Below are 26,276 nucleotides of genomic sequence, written 5' to 3'. Positions count from 1 at the left end.
TGAAAAAGATCAGCTATTGAAGAAATTAATTTCATGTTTCCTCTCCTGCACAAAAGGCTGCCAGAGTTTCCTGGACTCCAATGCATGTTCATGTGCTTGGATAGGCTTTTCTGAACAGACCTAAACCAAAGCACTACAGAACCATTACCAAAATAATGATCTTAAATTACTATTGTTATGACAATTTCAGTAAACACCATCCCAGCATCTAAAGATCCCTAATGCACAAGAGAATTGAAGGGGAAAATAAGTAAAATCTGTTTTACCACATATAAAAGTCAGAAACAATAAACAGTCCTGCAACCATTCTGTATCTGGTAACTTGCATTAAAATATATATAAAGTGTTCTGGGAACTGAAGCAATGCTTCAGTTCAATAAAACTAATATAATTAAAGAGAAAGAATCCCGTTTTTCCTCTGCTTGCAATTTCAAATGAGAGCTTCCTAAAACTTGTGACCATTGCTGGAATCCAATTCAGGACCTCAGCTTATCAAATTCCCAGCTCTGGCACCATGCCTTTGAGGTATTATGAAGTGCTGCTCATCACAACATCCCTGTCTATAAATGCTCCCAATAACTTTAAAGTGCAGACACCCCATTTTGAAACAGTCAAGTGTTCACTGTGACTCAAAATGGAGTCACCAAACACGTGCAGCCTTCAGCCGGTGCTTCTTTTCTTGCAAGGTAACAAAGGAAAATGTGTTAGCACAAGAAGTCTCCTTGTAACATTTTAAACTTGGAAAGCTTTGCAGGACAGCACACCTACACAAAGCCACAGTTTTTTGAGACCCTGTAGACCACACATCTTATTCTGTAATTCATTCTGGGACTGAGAAACTGCCAGGCTAATGAGCTCTCCTGCAGCCTCTTCCCCTGCAGGTGCTTCCCTGGAAGCACAATCTTAAATCAGACACTGCCATGCCAGATGTAACCTCCTGAACAAACACCAGTCCTCGTTCCCAACATGGTCTGAGCAAGCCGTGGCAGCATCAGCATCTGCCTTTGATGAAATCACAAACTTCTTTTCCATTCAGACAGTGCAAGCCAAATTCCTCAGCTTCTTTAACACTGAGAGCCACGTCTTGGGAATTCAGTACAGGAACATATTAATCTCTCTGATAGGTGATAGTGCAATCTATTACTGATTGGGGAGCCAGCACGTCAGCACTGTGATAGTGACCCTGACCAGCAGATGACTGAATGGGTAAGGAGTGAAGGAACTGCTCTGCCTTGAAGGCACAGCCTCAACTTTGGCAGGCAGTCCTTCACTCTCGTCCCACTCTTAATTTTGTAACGCATTACTTTGTCACTTGGGTATCCAGGAAACCTCATTACGAAGGTATGTGACAGCCCCTGATAATACATGGCTGTGGCAAAATAATTGATCCTTCTTTGCAGTGGTAATCTTTGATGCTCATAGGGCATGAGAGGTTATTAGATGGCAGGAACCCTTTGATGGTCTCCAGTGTAATACGTTACCAGACAGCAATGTGCCACCTATCTATCACTTACAAAATAATGTCATCCCTGAAAAAGGGCCTAGCAGCCAGGGTTAGGGGAGAAAGGGGGTTTAATTATATTTGTGGATGAAAAGATGTCCTGAGAAAAGTGTGCAGCCTGATTATTTATTGGCTGTTCAGAAGCACTCAACACAATGAGGAAAACATCAGGCTCTCCAATACAGTGGTTTCACATTGCTGTTACAGACTTCAGCCTTGAAATCAAGTTCAAGCTGAAGAACAAAATTACCTCTTACAATATGTGGTTTACTTCTGAAAATGAAAAGGGTAAGAGACGTATTAGCAATGTTGGCATTAGTGGAGGCAGCTGTTTTTAGATATTTGGTATTTCAGGAATGTGAGTTTAGCATCGTTACTAGAAGTACGGCTTACTATATCCCTCTGCTAACTTTCCAACAGTGAGCAGATGGTTACCCTATTACCAACCATTTTCATTTAACATATTGTAATGATTTATATACCACATGTCACCGAGCAAAGTAAAACAGTCGATGGTAACTAATTAGTTGAGTGTGAAGATGTATATCTCAATGTTATATATCCTTATTGTAATAAAATTTCATCTTCTTGGTTCTTAATAGGTTTAATGTGTGGTCTAACAGAAATACTGGCGGCAGTTAAACGTGAACCATCCTGTCACTTTACCATTGGGACAGTATTGGTATCATTAACATTTCCACCAGCACTCCCTTACATGCCTATTTTATGAATGATGGCGCACAGAGGGCAGATTATACCAATCCATTGTGCTTGTCTAGCAATCCTTCTTAACTGTATTTCAAAGTACTTTATAAATCTTAATATATCAGATATTGGCTCGTATTATAGGACAACACACATCTGGAGACGAGTGGAAGTGGGAATGCTGCTTGGCAGAGGGGAAAGGCACTCACAGCTACCATAAAGACAGAAATGGATTTAAGGGAGAAAATGAAAAGAATCACAAGGTCTTCAAGAGAGTTTGCAAGGAAGAAGCAGACAACTATTGACATTTACAGGAACATCAAAGTCAGAAGATAGACTCAAAGGTTCAGAGGAAGAGCATAATTTCAAAAACCTGCCCTGCACAACTAGAATATGGGCAGATGCATGAACCATGGTACATGATACATCCCAAGGCCTGATCAGATGTAACCTATGGTATGAAGCTATGGATTATCTGCTTTATCCTTATCCTGAAATGTTTTTTTTTTTCACTTTTTTAGCTTATTTCAAAATGGTGGCCATCACCCCAGATATGTCAAAATAATTGTTAGTGAACAGCTGGGTTACTTCAGAGTATAGCAGCATTTCCAGCATTAAAGTCTGGATGAACTGTTGTGTGAGCAACCAGGTGCTGTTGACAGACTGACTCTAAAGCTCCAAGGATGCTGCAAAAATTACAAGGGGTCTCATTCTGAAGTGGCAGTATGTCAAGAAGTTCAGCAGTTCCTGCTCCCTCCTAATGTCATTAGGACACCTCTCGCTACTCAGCATCCTTTCATTTCCAGCAAACCCCGCAGCTCTCCCGAGACACAGCCCGTTCCCTGCAAAGGCTGCAGCCAGCACTGTGCTTTCCTGAACACGTCAGCAGCCAGACTTTCTCTTGGGAATACGACCTGCAATGCAACTCCTCAGCTCCTTTTCCTTGACTGTATTGCTGCCTGCTAAAATTGCAGCATTGCCATTTGTTTCTGTAGCTCTTTCCTTACTTTTCCATGAACAAGATAATAATCTATGGGAACAGAATTACAGCAGGGTTGAAAACATACCCTTTAGTTCAGCCCAGTCAACAGTACTCTTCACCTGTGTTTTACTGAGGATTTTTCACTACAGCCTGCTCTGAATAAATAGGGACTGTGATGATTCCCTTTGTGCACGGGTCACTAGTACTACTGAGCACGGAAATCCCAGAGGTGGACTCCAGAGGGAATGGTAGGAAGGGTCTTGCAGACCCCACATCATGATACTATTAGACCTTGACCTTTACTAATTCACTTTCTAGTTTCTGAGTAGGTGTGACTGTATCACTGGACTAGACAGAATCGGCTGCTTTACATCAACTCTATCATACAGACATGAGACAGGATGAACAGACTGGGAGGTGCGGGTTTTTTCTCATTTGTTTTTAAACAGAAGCTGGAATAGCCTTCTGACTTCTGTCCTCCCTCCCTCCTTTTTTCCCCTTTTGTTCCTTCTGCCCTCCCTTCCTTTTCATCACTTGTTTTCCCTCATTCCTCCTACATGCATTTGAAACTCAATGGGTTCAGGATGGCATCTGAAACTAGTATCAGGAGTGGTCTCATTTCAATACTTAACTTTTAACATATAGGAAATGATACAGAGTACTGTTGGCACTGTTCTAAAGGGAAATGAAAGGAAAGGCAGTGGAGTTAACTCTTTTAGTTTCAGATATTCCCCTAGATCACAGCTGAATGATGGGTTATTTATTACAGCTACTGAAAAAAAATTAACAGAGAGAGAGAAATATCACCTATGTCAAGAGAAAGTATGTGGATATTTTGGGTTCAGCTACTACTTTCTGAGGCACTTCACACACTGAGAAGTGTCCAGAAAAAATCAGCTCCTAAGCAGATGCAATCAGGTACTGACGTGAACAAAACTAATGGCAGGCAATACCACTCCCCTGGTGCCCATGGAATAGTTAGAAATTTTTAAAACTTTTAACGTGATAGTACGTTGTACCACTTCAGCTTTAACTTCAGCCAGAAGGACATCCCTGTGCCAGAAATCATTTGTATATGTGATACAGGAGATCCATAAGCTTATTTCAGTGTTTGCCTTAAATTGCACTCTTTTCAATTGAAAAGCTTAAAAGAAAGAAAGTTTCCAAAAGCTATTGGAGTCGCTGAATTTATTCAGAAAGGCTCTTTGGATTGCTTTTCAGCATACAAAGCAATACAGAAAGAAAAATCCTCATTTCTTTCATCAGGATTTTTTTATCTCTACTCCTTTAATATTCGGTGGCAAAATTAATTATACTACAAAAAGGCTTGGTGACTCTCCTCAAAAACCCCTGATCCTGCACGATACTGAGCTTCCTTGAAAGACAGCTGTGGGAGATCAGTATGGAAATACTTGATGTCTTGCAAAAAAGAAAAACTGACTAGATGCTAATGAGCTAAGGTGGTGAGTGAAACCTGGTGATTTAAACCCACTGATTTCAAAGGCATATAGCAGAATACAGCCCTAGACAGAATTCAGACTCCACTGCTCTGCTCCCCTTCCAGCCACTGTGACTGAGGCTGCACTGTGACTGAGGACAGGACCTGTGTCACCAGGATGGAGAGTGGAAATCAGTATTATCCAAACACAGACAGGAGTAAAACCCACCCAGGACACCTCCACTGAATAAACCCCTGGAGACTGCTCATGTATGAATAAACACTATGACCATTTAATTATTTCAGTTCCCGATGATCCTAAATTTCTTTAGAGAAAATGAAAGACCATTTTCCTTACTGACATATTAGAGTAGATATATTAAAAAAGTAAGAATTGCACTTGGGACTTACAGATCAATTGACATGTGTTTCTTTTTCTTTCCTGTTCTCTAATGAGTTTATAATTTAATCAGAGAAACTACTAGATTCCCTCCAAAAACTAGTGAAAATCTCAAAGGAGAAAAGCTGCTTATGCAAGTGTTCCTGTAAAACAAAGAGTATTAAACAAAGTATGGTAAATAAATACTACAGTCAAGAATGGTATTCAGTTGTCTCCTTAAAAGCTTGAAGGCTACATATCTTAATACTGACAGTCTGGTTCTGAGCTGAACATCAATGAAAACATTTTCTATTATAAATAAAACTACAGCATTTCTATATATTACCACTTCCCTAGGGCAAAGTTCTGCTTTTGGGTAAATTACAGAGGAACATTATCATATAGTGTTGGCAAGTGTATGACAGAGCAATAAAGCGATTTACTCCATTAATGCATCCACAGACTGCGTCTGCAGAATAAGCCAGAGCATGGGACCCAGCACAGCCCAGCCTGCCTGGTGGAACTGCCCAAAGCTGCAAGGTGAGCTCCCACCCACCCCAAATACACCACAGCCTCAGGAGCAGTTCAGGCTCACAGATGGCAGGAGGGGAGGGCTGACCAAGAAGACAAAAGAGCCCCAACCCCCTACATAGCAAATATATTTTCCTTCAGACTAATTTATTCAGATGCTGAGATGGATTTAAATTTAGAATAGATAATGTGAGAGCAAGGAGCTGTTAAAACTGAGGCTATTTTTCATTTGCGTACTGTGAGTTAGAGGTTTCTATTGCAGCTGGAACTGCAGCCACAGCTGAGACGCTGTCAGAAAACCCTGGGGCTTAAACACAGAAGCTTCAAGGCGAGAAGAGTATAAAAATAAATTCTAAAGGGCTTAATAACATTGTGCAGAGACTGGATATTCTGGTGTCAGAAAGAAACTGGTGGCTCTTAGATCAAAACCTAATCATTCAAAAGCAATAAGAGCCTTTGTTTTACCCAGCCAGTCATTGTATTACCCACTGGGACCATGGTTTTTACAAGCATCCTGAATTACAGTTAATTTACAGTGTATAAATGTACATGTCACTGACAATACAACAGAGCAAAAATACTTTAAAATTAACATGGTTAAACCTTCAGCAGTCTGATCCAAAATCTGCTAGGAACCTTTAACCTGACTTCAAAGGAATTATTATCAGCATTTTAGTGAACTTCTCCTACAAAAATAAGTTTAGAACTGGGAGCTGTACCTCACTGCTTACTGCCAGGACTGTCCTTCATGTGGAATTAAAGACAGGCAGAGCCTGTAGACAGGTCAGGCCACCTCTGCAGGCAGCATAGTGGAAGAAACCTTCCTGAGGCTGTGGCACAGGACACCCTCTGATCCTCTGCAGCAAGGCCAGAGGAGGGGAAAATGTCTTCTCTTTCTTAGCTTCCCATCCCAGAAGACTTTATTTATGCATTAGTCGACCTTTCTAGCTGTTAGGACCATCTTGCTTCAGCAGTTAATTAACACAAGTGCCATAATTTAATACAGTTAATGCTACTTTATGCCCTTTAATGTACCTTCCATTAGTGATATTATTGTAGTATTACCCTGTAAATTAAAATAAGATCAAGAATAAGAGAGGCTCTCTTTAATTAAGGTACTGGCACACTGCATCGTCCATTATTCACTAGAAAAAATCACCCTGATTTAGTGAAGCAGACCATCAGTAAGTCAGAATTACTTCATGTGGATTATTAGGTTTCTTGAATAATGTGAGCACAATGGGGTTGCTGAAATTGCTAACAGCCACGTTTCCTTTTTTTTCATCACCTTAATAAATACACAATGGAAGTGGTAAATTGAAGAAGAATAAACAGGTGGTAATAGAGGAGGAAAGGCATTCATTGAGAGTACACAAGTTTTCATCTCTAATGCAACATACATCAGGCTTATTTCACACCAAAATGCAAAGCAATGACAAAACAAACCTATATTAAGTGGGCAAATCTCCTACCTATAATTCATTTTGAAGTATTAACCACCACAGTATCCTGTATATTTAACATAGTGGTTTTAAGATAGATGCTTTTCACTGTCATTTATGTTTAAAACAGAGTGTGAAACAACTTACATTTTATGCTGCCTTTAGAAATATGCTATTATGAGCTTTGGTGATTTTAACTATACTTGACCTACAGGTTATGTTTTTCAGAAAAGGGACTAGCTTAAAGCGTGTCTGCCAGCATCTCTCATCCACTACACGTCAAGCTCCTTGGTAACCTCCCTTAGTATCCTGTCTTCACGGAATAATTTAGTCTAGTTTTACCAAATTTATATAAGTAGCTGGGTCTCAAAGCCCAGAATATGAATCTTGGTAGCAAAACAAAATAATTTCATAACAATTTCCAGTTCACATTCTAAATTAAGGAGCAAAAGCCTGATAGCTCAGCTGAACTGGAACAGTGGCACAGCTACCCTGGTAACCCTGGTTTCCCTGCCCTGGTTCCCATGCTCAGGGCATGCCAGGGCACATGCTGGGAATGCTGATTGGGAGATTGGTGGAGAGAGACCATAGTTTCTGGAAGAGACAAAAAATACCTAAAACTAGGTAACAGTGGGCTTATTGCAAGTTACAACTGGTGCAACTAAACAACCAGGGGCTGTATATTGCAGCCCCACAGCTACTGAGCAGCAAGCAAGCCCTGAAGACTTTAACAAGGAAGGCTCACTAGATAGTGAAGGAAATGGCGCCAAATCCCAAAAGAGCTGTTCTTCTCATTAGCAGAAAAGTGATAAGAATTCACATGAATCTAATCTAGTGAGGTACTATTACACATCAGATACTTCTTTTAAAGCACATGTCCAATTACTGCAGCATTTAGACAACAAGCATCAGCATCAGATAAGTTCTCTGTATGGTCACGCTTCATTTTCTATAGATAATTTTGCACAAGGCTGGTGAGTCCCAGATGTGCACAGAAGGTTTCTGTTTCTAATTTGCATGCAATGCACTCTTTTTTAATCCTTCAGATGCTTTCTTTGATAAAGTAATGATAATCTAATTGAAGTCAGACTAAGCTCTAAATAGGTTTTCAGACAGGGAACAGGCTTTCCCTAAAGCCTAAAGACCTACAAATCCTGAGCTTTGATACGATGCTTCAGTAGAGCTAACCTATGTGGAGCCCAGTGGAGAAAATATACACATTAAATAGGTGGGTTTTTTTATATTGAAGCTGATTTTACTGAACTATTTCAAACAGTGTCTTAAGCTGTTCATGATCCACTTAGCCCTCCCAAAGGACTTCGGAAAATGATTTACAATGTAACTAATGAGCATTGCGAAAAGAATTCTTAAACCAGCAACATTTATTTCAGATTTCCAAATGTTGGACTAGTAATTCTGTATGTATGGATATATAGTTGGTGTGGATACAAAAGACTGTAACTGCATGTTAAATCTCTGGTCCTAAGAAATGTATTTTGATGATTTTGATTTTCACTACAGGAATAATAAAAATATAGCCACCACTATTTTATATAATCACTGTTGCTATTTTTTTTTCACTCAGTTCTGGGTCTGCAAAGAAAGTCCCAGGCCTTCCAAGACAGATTAGCTTTTCTGTTTGTTTTGATACTTAGATTCTCTTAAAGAAAAAGAGAAAAGTTTTTTAAAAAGGAAATCTTAAACCCTGTATAGGAGAAATAGAAGAGGAAGAAAATGTGTATTAGACTGGTGAGTGAATTGCTAATAGACGTGATCCCACTTATTTCTTCTGAACAACTTGGCATCCAAGACCCATACAAAGGAATCACCCTCCTGCTTGAGGGCATCAGTCTATTGCTAGTTTGAGTTGTGAAGAAAATTTCCTGATAGAAATGTCACTGCAGTTATTATTTTTGGGACTACAGCACTTGATACCAGCCACCACTTGCCCTAGAGGGAACCATTTGTCTTGAACCCAGCTGAATTATCATCTTTGTTATATTCAAATCAGTCTATCTAAAACACTGTTGCATTTTTTCCGTTTTAATTCAGCTTCTCTGCATTTCAGAGCTAATTTAACTACAAGGAATGGACTCTAATCTCTGCTGCTTTTTTGTACACAGCCAGACCTAGTGGGAAGGGTTTGTGCAAGGGCTGCTGTATCAATCACAGCTCACATTAGAGACCTGTAAAGGTCAAATGATAAAACAGAATCTCTGTTTTTAGTTAACTGCCACTGGATCTGACTCCAACTACATAGGAGATGAAAGTGTCCCACTGCTAGGGTGAATTCCTGAGCCAAGGCATGAACCAATGCCATCCTGCCTGTGACACCCAGGGCTCAAGCTCCAAGGCGAGTGCCAGCCAACACCCAGACCTTGTGCCACTGAGTCAGAAACTCTGGTATGACAGCAATGGCCTTCAGCTGAGCCAGATTTCCAATGAACATTGGCAGAAAATATCATGTTTTTTCTGGGAAATAACCAGTTTTGAATACTTTCTCAAATCGAGCACATATGCCTGTTTCTAAAGGTATATATTCTCTTACCTTCCATATACCCTTATGTCTGAAATTGCATAAAAGTAGCGTGCCAGGTGTTGCTCATCTACATATATTTCACCAGTTGCTGGCCTAAGCAGTCTTATCCTCAGATCTGTGATGGTAAAGAAATCTCTCAACTTCTTGGTGGTGTCAAGCTGGCCATAAAGAGAAGCCATGTTGTGAAGCCGAGGTCCAGCAAAAAAAGCAAATCTATCTTTGATTTCGAAGTGGATTATTTTACTATTTGTCATGTACCCGGTAGAGTATTCCTCTGTGCAAATGATTTCTAGGACTGTGTGCTGTGATAAATCCCTCACTGATTTTGGATCCATGTGAAAAGCATCTAAGCAGTCCGTGGCATAGTATTGGTAGGGCTGCCACGTTCGTCCATAGTCGAGTGATTTCTCCAGGATCATTTGGTCTGGACGGCCAGATTCAAAGGTGATAACTATGTTATCTGTCAGCTCAATGGTTTTGTTCCAGGACAGTGTAATATTAACATGGAGAGGCTTCGGATAGTCCTTCCAAGTTGTGGACTGCCAAAATGTGGAGGGATGTCTTCCTTCCAGATCGAACATCAGTTCTGGAGGGTGAGCCAGCTCTTGGGTACTCGCATCACATTCATTATTGCACATGTAGGGATTCCCCTGGAAAAGAGCAAAGCAGTGTTACAAGGGGCACCACAGAGGTGAGGGTGACGCATAAGATTTTTCTTGACTGAGGATTGCTTTTCTTCAGGAGGAAAGCCAAGAAAGAAAAAAGAAATGCCTACAAGTAATAACTTTATCCTAATGAGATTAATCCTGGCTGTTTTACCCGATAAGGTAAATGTACAAACACAACATGGGGAGCAGCCTTGCTTCTTTAATATAAACCATTTTCTTAGTATTTGTTAAAGAAAGAAAAATGCTTATTTACCCTGAACAACTTTGACCAGGGATTGAGTCACAGAACACTAAGAACAGTATGCAAGTCTCTCATAGCTCTCTAACTCCAGCTCTCCTTGGAAAGGTGCAGCAGCCAAAGAGAATTTCTTTTTGAAACAAGCACGTTCCTCAGAGCTCTGCCTAAAAAACAACTAATTTTTAGCTCAAGTGTATTTTGTTAGCAGTGCAGCCTGTGTGTACTCAGTATGAACCAGTATTCAGTACACTTTCAAGTTTCCTTTCACCCAGGTGGGAAATTTATCATGCTTAACTTGTGCTCCCAGCTCAACACTGCCTTGCCTTAAAACATTTACACTTGCAACAAAAAACCATTAGAAAAAAACAGTGCTCTGTCAGCTCTGGGGCTTGATTCAGGTATCTGCCATCTTATTACAGGGTACCAAAGTACTTCAGAAAAGACTTTTCATGAGGCACCAGGTTCAATTTATCACGACAAGATAATCTAGCACTTGATTAGGTGGGAGATGTCAGTGGCTGCAGCTGGAACACTGCCGAGGTGGCTGGAGCTCTGAACAGAGGGTTGAGTTAAAAACAGCAACAAAAAAAGCTTGCCAATAGTGCACAGCTTTTACTGCTGCTTGTCCTCTGAAGCAAGGTGAAAGTGAATTACTCTCTTTCTGGCCTTTTGATGCATTAACTTTCACACTACAATCTTCTGATTCTTCACAAAGACTATTTTGTCTGCAGATTGGGGATATCTTGCAGCAGTTGCCAAGATATCAGACCCTGTAGGCTACACTGAATCACGGATATCTAATTTCAGCTTTCAACAGTACATTAGTATTTTGCTACTTGTTCATTCTGTGTTTGTTCCAGAGAGCAATGGCTGCTCTGTATCCTTCCCTCTGCCTGACACTCAGATTGTGGAAGAAGCCTCTATTCACTGACGGTCAGCACTGCTGGGGAAAAAATATGCACATGCCTATACCTAGCAGAGCTCGATGAGGTCATTAATGTAGCAGTTATTGTCATTAATCAGAGCTCCCTGTACCTGCCCTGAAAAGAGAACAAGCCCTGGCAGGATGATCAACCTTTTCTTTTCTTATAATTGCAGTTATACTTCTCTCCATCTCAAAGCCTGAGGGCAATGAAGCGACTCAGTGCTACCCAGTGTGGAAAACAGGCTTCAAACTCTTGTTTGAAACCTTGGCCACTGCTCTTCTCCTTGATATATTCCCACAAAACACAAGCAAAAGAACTTCTGCACTCACTTCGACCTCCCCACGGGCAACTTCCTCTTACCTGCACTGGAAAATACTATTTTCTTTCTCTTTCTTGTTAATACAGATGAATGCTAAAACTGACAACAATTCACTGGGATTAGAAGTTAGGAAAAGAAACTACAAGACAACAAAAAAGGCTTATTTGGAAACCAGCATGCTGCTTGTTACACTGACATCTTCAAAGCATGCAGCTGTAACTGGAAATACTCTGCAAAATATTGTCTATAATCTGTTACAGCTCCAATTTCAAGCTTATGGTTGCTATTTCTATGCCTTCCTTTTGAATAAAACAGTGAAAATTAAAAGTAAGTTTCAAGCAGAAGAGAGAAAACATGGGATTTTTAAATATTCAAGCTCCGTTTAATATATCAGATACAAATGCCAGAATTTGCTAACTTACGCAGGCCTATTTTCCTCAGGGAAAATATACATGCTGGGAAATCTGTAAGGGTTCCAGACCCTATGGCTATATGTAAATATCACTTTAGGAGAAGCCGCTCAGATTGCATAAATCACACATGTCTGAGGTTGCCCAGAAAACTCTGGTCACTTATATCTGTGTACCTTTAACCTATATGCTTTATGCTTCTGCTTTGGCAAAAGCAACTACCCTAGGCAGTGACAGGTATCAAAACCCAACAAATGAATGCTCCTGTGTAGGCAGACAGGTGCATTAAGCACTGCTGAGGGATGGCTTTAGGTTCCTGCTCCACAATCAACTGCTGAGTCTGTTGTGATTCTTTGTGCTAAAAACTAAAGCCACTTGGATCCCTTAGTCCCTGGATGCTGGAGGAAGCATGTTTTATGACTTCCAGCAGCTAACCCAGGCGGTATGGGATGTAGTGTTTCTTTCTCTATATTAGTTGATTTATTTTACTCCCTTTGCCTTTTATCTTTGCTTTTTAGCAAAAGCTGAGGTGCCAACAAAATTAGGGAATAACTGGGAGAAGGCCTCTAAAAACACCCCACGAGGTAACATGAACACAGTATGACAGTGAGAGCTGGTAGCTTGCAACTGAAATGCATAGAGCTCTGGGCACAGAGCTTTTTAGGGAAATATGAGACTCTTCCAATTAATGGCAGAGTATTGTGAGAAATAGGTCAGAATCACAGTGCTAGCCTGTCCTGCACCTGAAACTCTTACCAGTGGTAATAGTGGTGTCACAATGTGCTGCTGAAACACTGGGTTAAGGACATCACTGCAAATGAGAATCCTAATAAAAGTTTCAGGCATATCTTCACCAATAAACTGAATTATTCTTTTAATTCTATGGCACAGAATTCTCTTTTAAGAGGTGAATGATTTGATGACACCAAAATAACCTGTGTAGAGTTCAAGTGCTTAAAAAAGAAAATTAGGAGAAAAAAAAATCTAAGTTGATTATAAGCCAATAAAATAAATGTCCTGAATTCTAACTGGAGGAGACAAATTACGAGTTTATGTAAATTCCCCTCTGTCTACTGACATGGCAATTGCTGATGTAATTTTGAAATATTTAACATAATTATTGCTTCAGAGGCTTGGAATCAGGTTCCCTTTTTCTTTATTAGCAACTTGGCTTTCAACTGCTACTAATTAATCTTAAATGTAATTTGCATGGTAAATCGTACTTACATTACCAAAACAATCTAAAAGGGTCTTACTCTACACAAATGTCCCTCAGTACATGTAGTATTACATAGTACATGTGATGAAAACAATTAATTTAACTGGGATTAGTTACATATTTTAATGCCTTGATGTCTATGATAATCCTCTTTAAGACTTTTGTCTCAGTAAAATGAATACAGCAAAGACAAACTTTGCCCAATTTATGAAAACTAAGCTCAGTCTGTGTTGGGGCTGTCTGAAGGACTAGAGCATTAGCATGTCTAAGTAATTTTGTGCCTAGCAGGCAGCCATAAATAGATCTTCATTCAAGCCTTCCAAGAAGCAGCTCTTCAGGAGGACAATGTGGAAAATATTTACAACTTTTCAAAATGATATTTAAGCCATTAGAAGAGTTCTAAATAATTAAATACTGATAAATACTTCTAAACACTTTACTGCCAATTAGCATAAAAGGTAGCTGAGTCTTTCCCAACACCACAGCCATGACCACCTAAAAGAAACCTGTTATTTTCCTGTACAGTAATGGCAGATTGATATTAGATAGCTCCTTGCAGGCAGGCAAATTAAGCTGCTATTGATTTTGGTTTTGGCTGTTCATAGAATTGAAAATATTACTGAAACTACTGATAGTCCAAGTGTTGGCTTTAGGAGGAGGTACCTGATCTGCAGGCACAGTGAGGACAAGTGGCTCTTCCACATGACTTGATCACATTCAGCCCTGGCTGGAAAAAGCAGAGTTACCTGAGAAGCTCCTGAGTAGGGCTGACTGATCCCAGTAGGTTTCCCCTGAACTCGTTAGATTCAGTTTGTTTTACCACAGAGCAATGTCTCTCTGCCAGCCAGCCTGAACTTTCATAGTGGTGTTGGAGGTGCTCTGTAAGAGTCCCTGGCTGGGATGGGTGCTGGAGCTGGCCTTGCTCCCCCTGGGCAGCAATGTGTCCTACCTAAAGCCTCTCCAGGAACAGCACAGTGACTCCAGGGTGAGGATTTAGGTCAAAACCAGAGGTCCAGCAGCAGTGTGACCTCTGAATGTCACCAGGGGAGCAGCAGCAGTGCTGCAGCTGCTGTTCAAGAGTTGAAGTTTGAGTGCTGCTGCTCAGGTGAAGCCTCTGGTGTCTCACCTGTACAGCTCCTCAGTGGCACCCACACAGGCTCAGGGTTCCATTGAAGATGTTGCTTCTTGCAATGTGTTCCCTGTCCACATTAAGACCTCATGGACTTTCTCACCCAGGAACAAAGAGAGGCTTAACTCTCCTGTCGTGTGAATACTGGAAGCTGTATCACAGATTACATGCTGTAATGGACACCTGGCTAAATCCCTACAGAGGATTATAACTTGCATTTTCAAACTGGTGAAGGCTGCTGAGGTCAAGCTGGCCAAGATTTTAAGAAGAACTGAAATAAATTTTCAAATGAGTCACTGCAACTGATTTTTATACCACTGCCACAAGGTAATTAGATCAGATGCATAAGACAAGAAATAAATTCAGCCTCACTTATGTCTGGAGTGTGGCTGTGTGGTAAATTACCACATTCAAGTCACACTTTCGGAAATAATAGAGTATTTCTGTTTTCCTTTTCAAAAGATCATTACACTTGGTGCATGCTGTACATTGTAGGTGATTAATTAGACAGTAAAAGCTAACAGCAGCAATTGCCCTAATGCTTATATTTTGCATGTGGTTTCTAACCAGGAATGACTTGTTTACCATGACAGAGTCAGATTATGAAACCATTATTTGTGAGACACTATTTATTAGGTGTTGTTCTGCTAAGGGCAAACAGTCTGTGAGGTGGAGGATTGGCAAGGCCCAGGATCTGGTGCATGATAATTGATGTTATCAAAGCCACTGCATCCATTAGCTGGTTTGAGAGCGTCTCGGTCAATGTCTGCAGAATTATTGCTGTGATGATGACAGGAATGGCTGTAGACAAGAACATTTTACCATCAACAGCCTTTCATCACTGCAGTGACAGCATTTTAAGTTAAAGTGATTTAAGTTAAGAAAGAAAAAGTGCTAAAATCTGAGTGGAAGATTTGATGCTCTCTCAAGAGCTCCCAAGTGAGGGCATCTGGATGCCCAGACTAGCACTTTGAACTCTGAGCTGCAGGCTGAACAATGTACATTCTTCAAAATGAGCAAAAAAAAAAGAAAATAAAAGCATGTTTAAATCAATACCTTCTGGGGAGACTTAAAAAGATTAAACCAGGGAGGATGTGACTGGCCAAAAATAGACAGTAATGCTTAACAACTTCATGCACTTTTAAGGTTGAAAGTACATTGTAGATTATAGTCCTGATCCTGCAACAAACTTGGTGTAGGAAGGCCCTTGTAATTCAGATTTTAAAAAGATATTTAAGCCTCTAAAAATCTGGCACTTTGCCATGTGGCACACAAACCTAGCTAATTATTCTTCATGACAACACCTCCATGAGATATGGAATCCTATACTAAATTTACATATAGATGCAGAATTAGAGAGAAATGATTTTGCACGATGAACTCGGTAATCCCTGATTATATTGTACTCTTTCTTGCAAAGCCTTTTGGTAGATCATGTGAAGGTATTCCCGGCATACAGAATAGTTCTCAGATTACTCCTCGTTTCAATATTATTGATTGAAAATGCTGCATAGCATTTCCATTTTCAATGGAAAACATTTTAATATTTGCAGCACCAAATGCATTGGTGCCATTTGCCAAAGGCATTTGCTTCCTAGCGGGATGTTTTCTATTTTTAGTAACTTTAGTTACTTTTTGAAAATGATTTTCAATTTACTCTATGAGGCGAATGGAGTTTTGTTTCCTCTGAACTATTTCTACCCACTTCTGGGGAGTGAAAATCCTTCTTTTCCTCACTGGTAGCTTTCTGCTGCTGAAACTGTCTCTGACTTGGCAACCTTGCTGATGCAACTTGGGCCACTTGATCATTCTGGCATAACCTTATGGCAGATCTTCCTGGCACTGACCCCAGTGTGGTTTTGTTATTTCAGAAGCTCAATATTGGTGTTTTCCTCTTGCATCAGCAGGTATCTGGCAACTTAATCACTTTTGTATTTATAGCTTTTGCAGTGTCATGACATACCTGATGCTGAGACCCCACTGAGCTGAGCTCTGGCTGAACAATACTGCAAATGTTCCAAGAAAAACCAAGTCTCTTTTATACCAGATGCATACCTGGATTTAAGAAACTGGAATCCCAGAGGGTGTAATATCCCCTTCTCTCAGAACAGTGGCAGTTCCCCTGGATAAAGCAGCCCATCCATGAGAGCACTCCTTGGACAAGGCAGTAGAGTGTATCCATCTCCAGCATCTTGCTCAGCTCACATCAATGCATTTTGTCTGAGTTTTCCAGCCATCCTGCTGCCCTGCAGGAGCTCTGGCAAGGAAGTTGTGCAGGAGATACAGGGGGTGTCCTCAGCTGGGAATAGCTCATACTGCCAGTAACAACAGCTTGGGGTGTCTCTGCCTTAGGGTTTGTGTTCTGATACAGCTCTGGTCTTGCACACTTTCTGATTATTTTGGACTATCCATGGATTAGAATGGGAGCCATTGAGAAGGTAGAAAGAAGAAGTCTTAAACACTACAGCTGAAAGTTGCCATTCCTGAGCAAGGAGAAGCCAGCACAGAGGAAAATTGGTCCATTATCATGAACAGATGTTATCAATGATCACAGTGATCATGGAGGGAATGTGAGCGTCAAAATCTGAGAAATTAAATCATCCTGGTGGGGACAGGAGAAAGCGGGGTGCTGGAAACACTAAAAAAATTTTTTTGTTGAATTTTTTGTTCTTTTGCAGTTATAAATGATTGTGTTCAGAGTTTTGGCCCCAAAAAGAAAACTGTGCATACCAAAAAGTCTGAGGAACAGGTTTTGATAGCATGGAAGACCCCTGCAGGCCTTAATGTCTCTGGCCAGCCTCACCTGGGAGCAGGGGTTGATGTCCCTGACCATCCCCACCTGGGCCCCAGGCTAGACCCTATTTAAGCTCAGGCTGAGCTTTCTACTTGGTCCTTTCTTCACCTTTGGCTTGTGTTACAGCTCTGGGTCCTTTTCCCCTCCTGAGGGGGCTCCCTGATGACTCTGCTTTGCTGCTCATTATACCTGGGCTGTCTGATGGGGTGTCAGTGTCCCCCAGTTGTGTTCTGGCTGTGTGGGGCAGTGCTGAGGTGGCTCTCTGATGGCACATCTTCCCCTGCTGCTCACCTGGCACTTGCTGAGGGATATGCAGGGACTGAAGGGATGTCCACAGCAGAAATGCAAAGCTTGCCCTAGAGAGGTATGCAGAGTGGAGTTCTTTGTACTAGCTAAGCATGAAATCAGATCATGAGATACCAAATCACGGGAGCACGGGAATTCTATGCTAGCAAAAATTTCTGGAAGAGTCCTGGTGTGAGGAAAGTGGAACAGCTTTCTGCAATCTGGGTGAGCTCCTGACCTTCCCATGCAGGGCACAGTGGCTGCTGTGAGCTGTGTGCTCCTCCCAGTGCCTGACCTGTGTGAGAGTGTCAGGAAGGTGTTTTCTGGTACATAAACCAACTATGTAAATGTAACTAGTTTTGTGTTTTTATGGCCTACAGGCAAAGAGGAGAAATCTGCCCTGTAATGCTGCTGGAGACAGGTGGATTGTAAATGGCTTTTGCTTCTGCAAAGGCCTGTTCTTAGGTATCAAACTGATTCCCAACATAGCTCCATCTTCTGCCCCTATGGCCCCCGCTGCTGTGGTAAGGGTTTCCTTGTCCTCCTGGTGGGCCGCTCTGGAGTAATAACTATGGAGGCTTGTGCCAAGTATTGATCCCACAAGTCCTGGCCAGGATGCAAATTTCTACTTGATTTTTGTGTAAATCAATTGAAGTGAACAGAACAGAGCACTGATGTGGTGTTTAACTGAGGAGCTGCAGCAGTGTTCAGTGAAATCCTGTCCTGTGCTAATTTCAGTAAAAGCATCTTACTTGTACAGCTCTTCATGTAGAACATTCATCACAGCCCTGAAAAGTCATGTATGTATGAAATGCCATCTCAGGTTAGAAGTGATCAGTATAGAAACACAAAAATCCTGAAGTTAATAGAAAATAAATGTATAGTATTGTAATGACTTGAATGAAAACTACCTGGCTCCGGATCTCTCAATTAAATGAAAGAACTATGATTTTTGTGTATATAGTTTAAAAGGAATTGCAGTGAAAAGTTTTCATCAAGCTGTTACTGGTTAATTATATCTCATTATGGTAAGATGTTGGATATAACAGGATGGATTATACTGCAGTTTAAAATTCTTCTGTCCATAACAGATCTGGACTAAAACTCTCCATTGTTGAATTGCTACTTAAGTAGCTCAATGATAATGTTGAATGCATCATTTACTTATTGTGAAAGATGTACAAAGCCCCTTATTCTTTTCTCTTGGCTGTGATATTTTTCATTCCAGAAGCTTTCTAAAATACTACGTAGCTCACTTTATTAACTATCTGACTGTCCACCAAAGCAGACTCTCATAGCTTTTTTTTAGCACACAGCTATTCTACAGTGTGCAAATAATTAGGGGAGAACTGCTGAATTTGATTTAAACTTGAAAAATGACTTACAGAAGCACATACAAAATGTAAAGTGCAAAACAACAAACTGTTCAGAACAAGCAAAGCTTTTTTGTCTAGTTCTACTGTATTTTAAGTATAGAGTAATAAGAAAAGTCTGCCTTATTACAGACAGTTACTGTAAAGCAAATAATAGAAAGATTTTTCTTTTTTAATTAACATCCACTTAACTACTGGCTTCTGTGCAAGTTCAAACAAGGTAGTAGAAGTCTAAAATGCTAATGCCCCTCTAGGATTATGTAAAAACAACTTCAGCACTTTTATGTGTAGTTCATACAATAGCTCAATTTATGTGTTAGGCTTGGCTGACTGATCAACATGATAAGTAACATGCTTTATAATTAGTTTTTAATAAATTGGGAATTTGCAGATTCACTGAGGCTCAAATTATGGTTCCAGAACAGTACCATGTAGTTTCTCAGAGGGGTGGTTTTGAGGCCACAGTGCTAAGGGTGGCTGCATGTGTGTGCAGGCAGGCCCAAAGGGCTCCCAGCCATTCCCCTGCTGCTCTCTCCATCAGCACAGCGAAAGACCGAGGGCTTCCAGTCACTACAAGTCATTTTGCACTAAGTTAAAGCAAGGGTACTCTTTAAAAGAGCACAGACATCATTCTGCTGGGTTTGAAGGAGGGGGTCTTGAAAAAATTGGAAAAGAATTTAAGAAATGCTATTGTGCTGCTCTTCTGATTCAGCAATTTCCAGTGGATCTCTTTCCTTCAGGACTGCACCTCTGCCATGTCTCAGTCCTGCCTCAAGTGAACATCAGCTTCATGTGTAGCAATGTGGTGCTTGCTCATCCCTCTCCCTGTTTGCCTGCCCCTGTAATTCTGCTGGGGAGCTGATGGTCTCTGAGCTGGCTGCTTCTCTCTAGACACAAATTTCATACTAATTTGGCAGAGCCCACATTTGTGCCTAGAAATTATGCTGCTGTATTGGTGAGTTGGATGTGTCTGATGTGTCTTTTCCCTAGTCTAAAGTTTTTTGCCTGGTCAGGTCTCTGCTCTGATGCACTGCTAGGCCAGATGAGATGCAACAGCTGGGAATGAAGTGAAGCAGTGCAGATACATTGACTGGCTTAAGGGCAACATAAAAGTGCACCCTAAATAGTGAACAAAGAGCTAAATTACATCCATGCTGTTGTACTCTTGCTTATCTGTTAAAAGGTCACTTACACACAAAAACAGCTACTTGCACGTGTTATTTATGTTGCAGAAGACTGCTCAGGGGCTGTACATGTCTGTTGGACTTAGACACAACCACTTCTGTCTCAACAAAATGAATTTCACTATGTATGTTCCCCCAAGGCATCATTACAATTTTATTCTTACAAAGAGCAGCATGATTTAGGACAACAAATTCAGATTATTTCCTTTCTGACAGATGTAAACATAGCACCTGCAAATGCTTACACTGGTCTGCACTGCAGGTATTGCTGTTGCATTTTCAACAATCTAAATTCAGGTATGAAGGATTCTGTTTCTTCTAGTGGCAGTATTTTATTTCCTCTGTATTTACACATCTGTGTGAACATGCTTTATATTTTTAATTTCCTTCACCTGATAATTTTATTCTTTCCTGAAAGTGGATCTGTAGAATATGCTACACCTGGGAAGTACAGCAGTGTGACGGAAGGTACATCATGTTATGTCACTGTGATTGTAGGTTTTATGTTTTACTCTGAATCCTGGCAGACTGTTACTGGAGATAGCCAAAGGCACTGTACCAAGCTATTCTGATTGACAAGAAGTTTACACAAAACTATTTTCATGCACAGAAATGCACAACTGCTATACTAGGAACTAGTTAAAATGGGAACCAACAAAACCAAGTCCCAAACCTTACCAACTTTGTGAAGACAGTCCTTGTTTAAGTATTCACCCTCAGAAACAAGACCTTACAATTTATTTCTCACTTGTAATTTTCACCAACTTAAAAGATGCTATTTACTTGCCTGGATGTGCAGCTACACAGTCATTCTGCAAATCTGTGGGATATTGACTATGAATTATGGCAAGAACAATGAGCAGAAGAAAACCAAATCCTCCATGGGATTCATTAATGGTTGCCTGTGACAAACCACTGTCAGCTTTAATAGTTTTCCTGGGGTGATTCCTGCTTCCTCTGTGGGAGACTTTTGAGAATGCTAAAGAGGATTCCTAAGTAGTAGCAATAGTTAAATAACTTTCATCAAATGTAATGCAACACATAGTTAGAAAAAAGTTATCTTCAATTTCATTTTATTTCTTCCTAAAGAAGTAATCTTCTTACAACAGATGGTCTAATCAAATACCTGCACAACCTACACTAAGCAATGCATATATTCACTAGAGCATTACCAAAACAGTGAGCTGATGTTTTACTAATCACCCCAATGAGACAAATGCTGAGTGCCATTCAATAAACAGTTAATTTCCCAAAGCTGGACTTTTATTTTGTTATCATCAAAATTAGACAGCTTTTCCAAGCCAAGAGAGGCTGTCTTCCCCAGCTCTGACAGTCCTTTATTTTGCATGCAGTTTGAATAGGATGTAGTGTGGTAGCTATGAATGAGGATAGCAAAACCAGGTCACTTAAAGCTGTAAAAAAACCTTTCAATCCACGTTTATGTAATATTGCATGTTTATGTAATGTTTTGCATGCTACTTTTTTAGCTCTAAATCTCCAAATGACTTACAACCATGTTCAGCTGCCCACAAAGTTACAGGTGGGGGAGATCAGACAAAGAGGTGAAGTAATTAGTGCTCAGCAAGTGGTGGCTCAGCCAGACCCTTTTCCTTTGCTTCACAGGCCTTTTTTTCAAAGAAAAAAAATTATTAATTTTTTTTTTCAAGGAGCAATCTTTTTATTAATTCTCTGGCTATTGCCATGGAGAAAAGAAAGTGCAAAGCCAGACAACAAATAAAAAGAACTAAAGAGACAGAAGAATTTCTTCTCTTGTTAGGGATGTCTCAGCTGTGCTTTTGGGACTGTCTGCATCTGTAGGCACTGTTCATCCTACTCCAGAGTGTTATTGATTCTGTGCTCATGGATCTCATGCAAAATTGTATTTCTACAATAACTGTAATTTTATTTCTGCTTCATAATGTAAGTATTATTTTTGACAAATTTGCACCTACTAATACAGCTACTGCCATTTTTAATAAATTTGAGAGCTGATGGATTAACACTGAATGTCAAACACCACAATCAGAATTGCTGATGTTATGCAGAAACACTGTTCTTAATATATATACCACCCCCCCATCTTATTATTTCTACAGAATCTGCACTCCTGTTGAATTTGGTAAGTTTTTTGTTACAGGATTCCCAGGCTTAGAGGACCTTTTCTCTCTCAAAGGGAGAATGAAAAAAGAATATAAACAATGATGACAGCTGTAAGTGAGATCCAATTTCACCTCACTTCCCTTAAAAGGTGGGCTACATTGTTTTCCCTCCATTTGTGTTTGTCAGGATGATAAAATAAATATTCTTAATGAGTCACAGTGTATATCTACATACTGTGGAATTGTTATAGAAACAAATTTGAATGTTGAATTTCATTATGCAGTGAAGGGATGTCTTATTAGTATTCACAATGAATTGTGTGATGTCTCTCCACATTCAAATTAGAGCACATACTACTTTGAAAAAGAATAAAGTCACTCATCAAATCCACATTAGGATATTGCACCAATGTAAGTAATTCAATCAAAAAAAAGATCCCCACATATTATCTTTTGAGGAAGGGTTGCAAACTTTGTGATAAACTGGTAATTTGTTCAGTTCTGTGCTGGAGAATGTAATGTAATTTCCTTATTACATCTGTCCATAATAGAAAATAACCACACAGCCCTGAAAAATATTCAATGGCTTCCTAAAATCATTAATATCGTTATGTGCAAATTTGTATGTCAGGTATATAAACCACCTCCTAACAACCTGTCATTTACAAAACTTATTTCATCATATCATGCTGGAATATAGAGAAGCCCAACTGCTTGTGTGGCAGTGCTGCTAAAAGAGGAAGAAAAGCAGCTCCTCCTGTCCCATGCAGAGGGTAGGGGTGCAATGTCTGCATGATCCCTGCTGCTGCCTCAGGTGGGCACCTCAGAGCAATGGGGATAAAACCAGTCCCCAACAAGATTTCATAGCCTCAGGTACTGTCCCAAATGACAGAGTACCTCCCAAGTCTGAATATGAATATTCTACCTAAAGTAAAGCAAGAGCATCTCTAAGTGCAAGAAAGGCTTTTGATAAGGTATGTAGCACTTTCAATTAACTCATCAGATATGTAGCATGCAATCAACTCCCTTGAACTGAGGCAAACTTGCGTCCTGGATTGACTATGAAGTAATTCACACCTGAAGATGAAGAGGCTTCTTTCCCTACAGAGCTGTGGCAAGACTTCTGCAAGCTGAGGTTTCCCTGTGAACCTCTGCATGCCTCCAGTGTAACCAGGATCAGTCATGAATTCATGGCACATGAATTGGGCTGACTCAGGTAACTCAGTAAGACCGGGGCAGCCCGGGCTGTGTAGTGGTGCTGGGCCTTTCAATGCTGCCTGCCTATGGGGATGTTGTGCTGCCAATTCTTTTCCTGTGCTATTAACCCCCTACAGAGATCAAATCTGCATGTGTATGCTAGGACAAGACAACTGTAACTCACCAGCATTGTCCAATGAATACAACCTAAAAGGTATTTGACTTTTGGTAAGCATAGGTGGAGGAGTTTCTCACAAGAACAGACTGAATGTAATTTTTCTATCGCGGTAAAAATAGATTTTCTACAATTGCCTGCTGGGATGCCTGAAGGTAAAGTTTAAGGACAGAGTTTCCTTTTATCCTAATACATTTCAATCTATTACAGAGCAAGTTGATAAGAGAAGCTCTAAGTATGCTTCTTTCCACTATACCACCCTGGGAAGTAATAAATTACAGTATATTATGTTCCCTATCAGTCCTATCCATCACGTGTCTTACAGAAGATGTGATAAAGAGAAACACCTTGGATAGAGTAATGCAATTAACTGCTGCCATTTGAAATGTGAAAAATTACATTCTCTTATCCTAGCCTAAGTTGCTCAGCTAATTTCGAGCAAAAATGCTGTTTAATTACTTGATGGTTGACTGTATGACTACTTTCCAACAGACTCTTGTTTCTTGCAGTAGGTGCAAGAAAGGTCAAAACCTTTCACCAACCTGCAGTGTCCTGGCTGCGCATCCCAGAGGTCAGGGGTGCTGAGGGACAGGAGAGTACTGGGACAGCCCAGCTCCACCTCAGCTGTCTCTGTGAGGGGCACAACAGGGACAGCCCCTGCCCAACACTGGGATGTGCTTCTCATGTCAGATGGCAGCTGGGCAGGGCAGCACCTGAAGCCTCAAAGGGATGAATATGAGAGACAGGCCTCCATGTGTTCCTACAGGGACTCTAAATCAAACAAGCCAGTGCTGCTCAGCATTTATTTTTAAATGGAATTTTAGTTATCCAGTTAGTATGAAAGAAACTGTATGAAGTGCAGTTAGTAGAACGAGAAGTATCTGTTTATAAAATAAGTCAATACTTGTAAGGGTGCAAAAATAAAAGACCTCAGAGAAGGGGAGGTATTCTCTCATCTGACACAGAATGAACTATGCTACAAACCAGAGCCATATGCTCCTTTTTTTAAAGGTATGCAACACTTACATTTTTTCATATAAAAACCCTTTGCATATAGCATCCGAGTATTTTCAGGCCCCAATAAAGTGTTTAATGGATAAGAAATAGCATAGCTCTGCTCATAACAATGTCTTTAGACAGCATACAAAATCACCCTGTTCCACATGGCCATCTGTGATATGTTAATGCAAAAGTAAAAAAGAAAAAAGCAACTTCAAAAGATGTGCCCTTGGATTTTTTAATTTTCATTTCTCCTAATTTTTCACTGGGCATTTACTGAAAGTGCTGCAGTGAGATCAATGGAAAATAACTCCAAGTTTTAGCTTATAATGGAAGCAAACATAAGGCTGTAAATAATTTTAAATGGATTTGAGATTATTTTTGTGAATTCTATTATATAGCACTTGAACGCACCAGTTAATAATACATTGTGGGCACATGCAAATTCAAAAAGCTGGCCAATAATTAAAATACATGTAAGAAAAAGTAAGGTATCTTACTTTTTTCAAAGATACTTAAGGTATCTTTGAATTCAATAATTCATAGTGACATAGTAAGGTTATGGAAATTATATATTAATGTAATTTATTCAAGAAGCTGGAGAGATACTTGTCTTTGTCATAGGAGCTATTAAACAAAAAAAAAAATCTGCTGTTTACCTCTCATCTCCTTGCAAACATTTGTGACTCTGTATCGCTCTGCTTATTTGTATATATTCTGCAGCACAGTACTGACTAGCTTTTAATCATAAAATCAATACCTCCAGCTGATATTATGCCTACTCAAGTTCCTTTCCAAGTTCCTTCATATTTCTTAGACTGCTCTTCTAGACTTCATTTTGTAATCATTATTTTGTGGATATAAGAGAAACTTAGAATCACAACTATATATATATTTATGTAACATTTTCTTGTAGGATCCTGTAACTCCCCAAACCTGGAGAAACTGTCTGCACACTTGCAGGTATCTGAACTTGGCTGATGCCAAAAGTTTGGATATGATGCTCAAAAGCAGAAAATTCTGGCTTTTTTTAAAATCTGCAAGCACATAAGGAAACCATTGAAAACTGTATGTTGAATATCTGAAGGGATTTAAGTAGTTACAAAACAACCCTATGCCATAGAAAATATTTTATTAGGACTTTATAGTTTATTTAAATTCTCTGAAGTTCCTTTCAATGAGGCAAATCCTATCCTGAGATTCAATTAATTTAATTCCTAGACATGAATTTGCTGAAACCAACAGATGTTCTTACTGAATAAAACCTGAATAGCAATTGAATAAAAGCTCCGGGAGGTATCTCAGTGCTTATGAAGTCCCAGATCATCCTGTCACTTCCCAGCAGCTTTTAACTCTGCACACATTGAGCTGCTCTGGTGCTGCTTTGCCATCAGCTGCTCTCCCTAGTGGCAGTGGAGGAAAACGAGGAGGCAGTTTGTGATTGAGGAAACACTACAAGTCACCGCTCTGCTCCTGGAGCTTGTAGGTGTGGCAAGGCTCAGGACAAGGTCCCTGTGGCATCCTGGGGCCGTGGGGAGTCCATGAAAACAGGGAATGGGGGCCACAGCCCCACCTGAAGGCAAATAAAAAGGCAGTAAAACAAGTGTGACTCGAGTAAGTCTAAAGAGTAATTGTGTCTCTCTGAGCGTAAGGCAAGTGTGTTTCATACCAGTGCTTGCCTTCTCAGGTGCTGCCTTTGTTAATTAAAGAAATGCTTTATAATAGAATAGCTGTCATAGATGAT

The 26,276-nt window shown here is 40.2% G+C and overlaps 1 protein-coding gene across 6 annotated transcripts in view; it reads right to left on the bottom strand.

Annotated features, from left to right (window-relative positions):
• NTNG1 (netrin G1) overlaps nucleotides 1-26,276 on the bottom strand; it is a 144,081-nt gene that overhangs the window by 75,495 nt on the left and 42,310 nt on the right. For all 6 annotated transcript variants that reach the window (XM_083867093.1, XM_083867091.1, XM_083867094.1 and 3 more), the window contains exon 2: nucleotides 9,527-10,167. In XM_083867093.1, the coding sequence (XP_083723219.1) occupies nucleotides 9,527-10,167 (641 nt within the window). The remainder of the gene's footprint in view (nucleotides 1-9,526; nucleotides 10,168-26,276) is intronic.

The sequence above is a fragment of the Zosterops lateralis genome, assembly GCF_965231275.1.
Source record: "Zosterops lateralis genome assembly, chromosome: 9".
NCBI classification, from domain to species: Eukaryota; Metazoa; Chordata; class Aves; order Passeriformes; family Zosteropidae; genus Zosterops; species Zosterops lateralis.
Note: the sequence above shows the minus strand (reverse complement) of the source record. Positions and strands in the feature narration are given on the sequence as shown.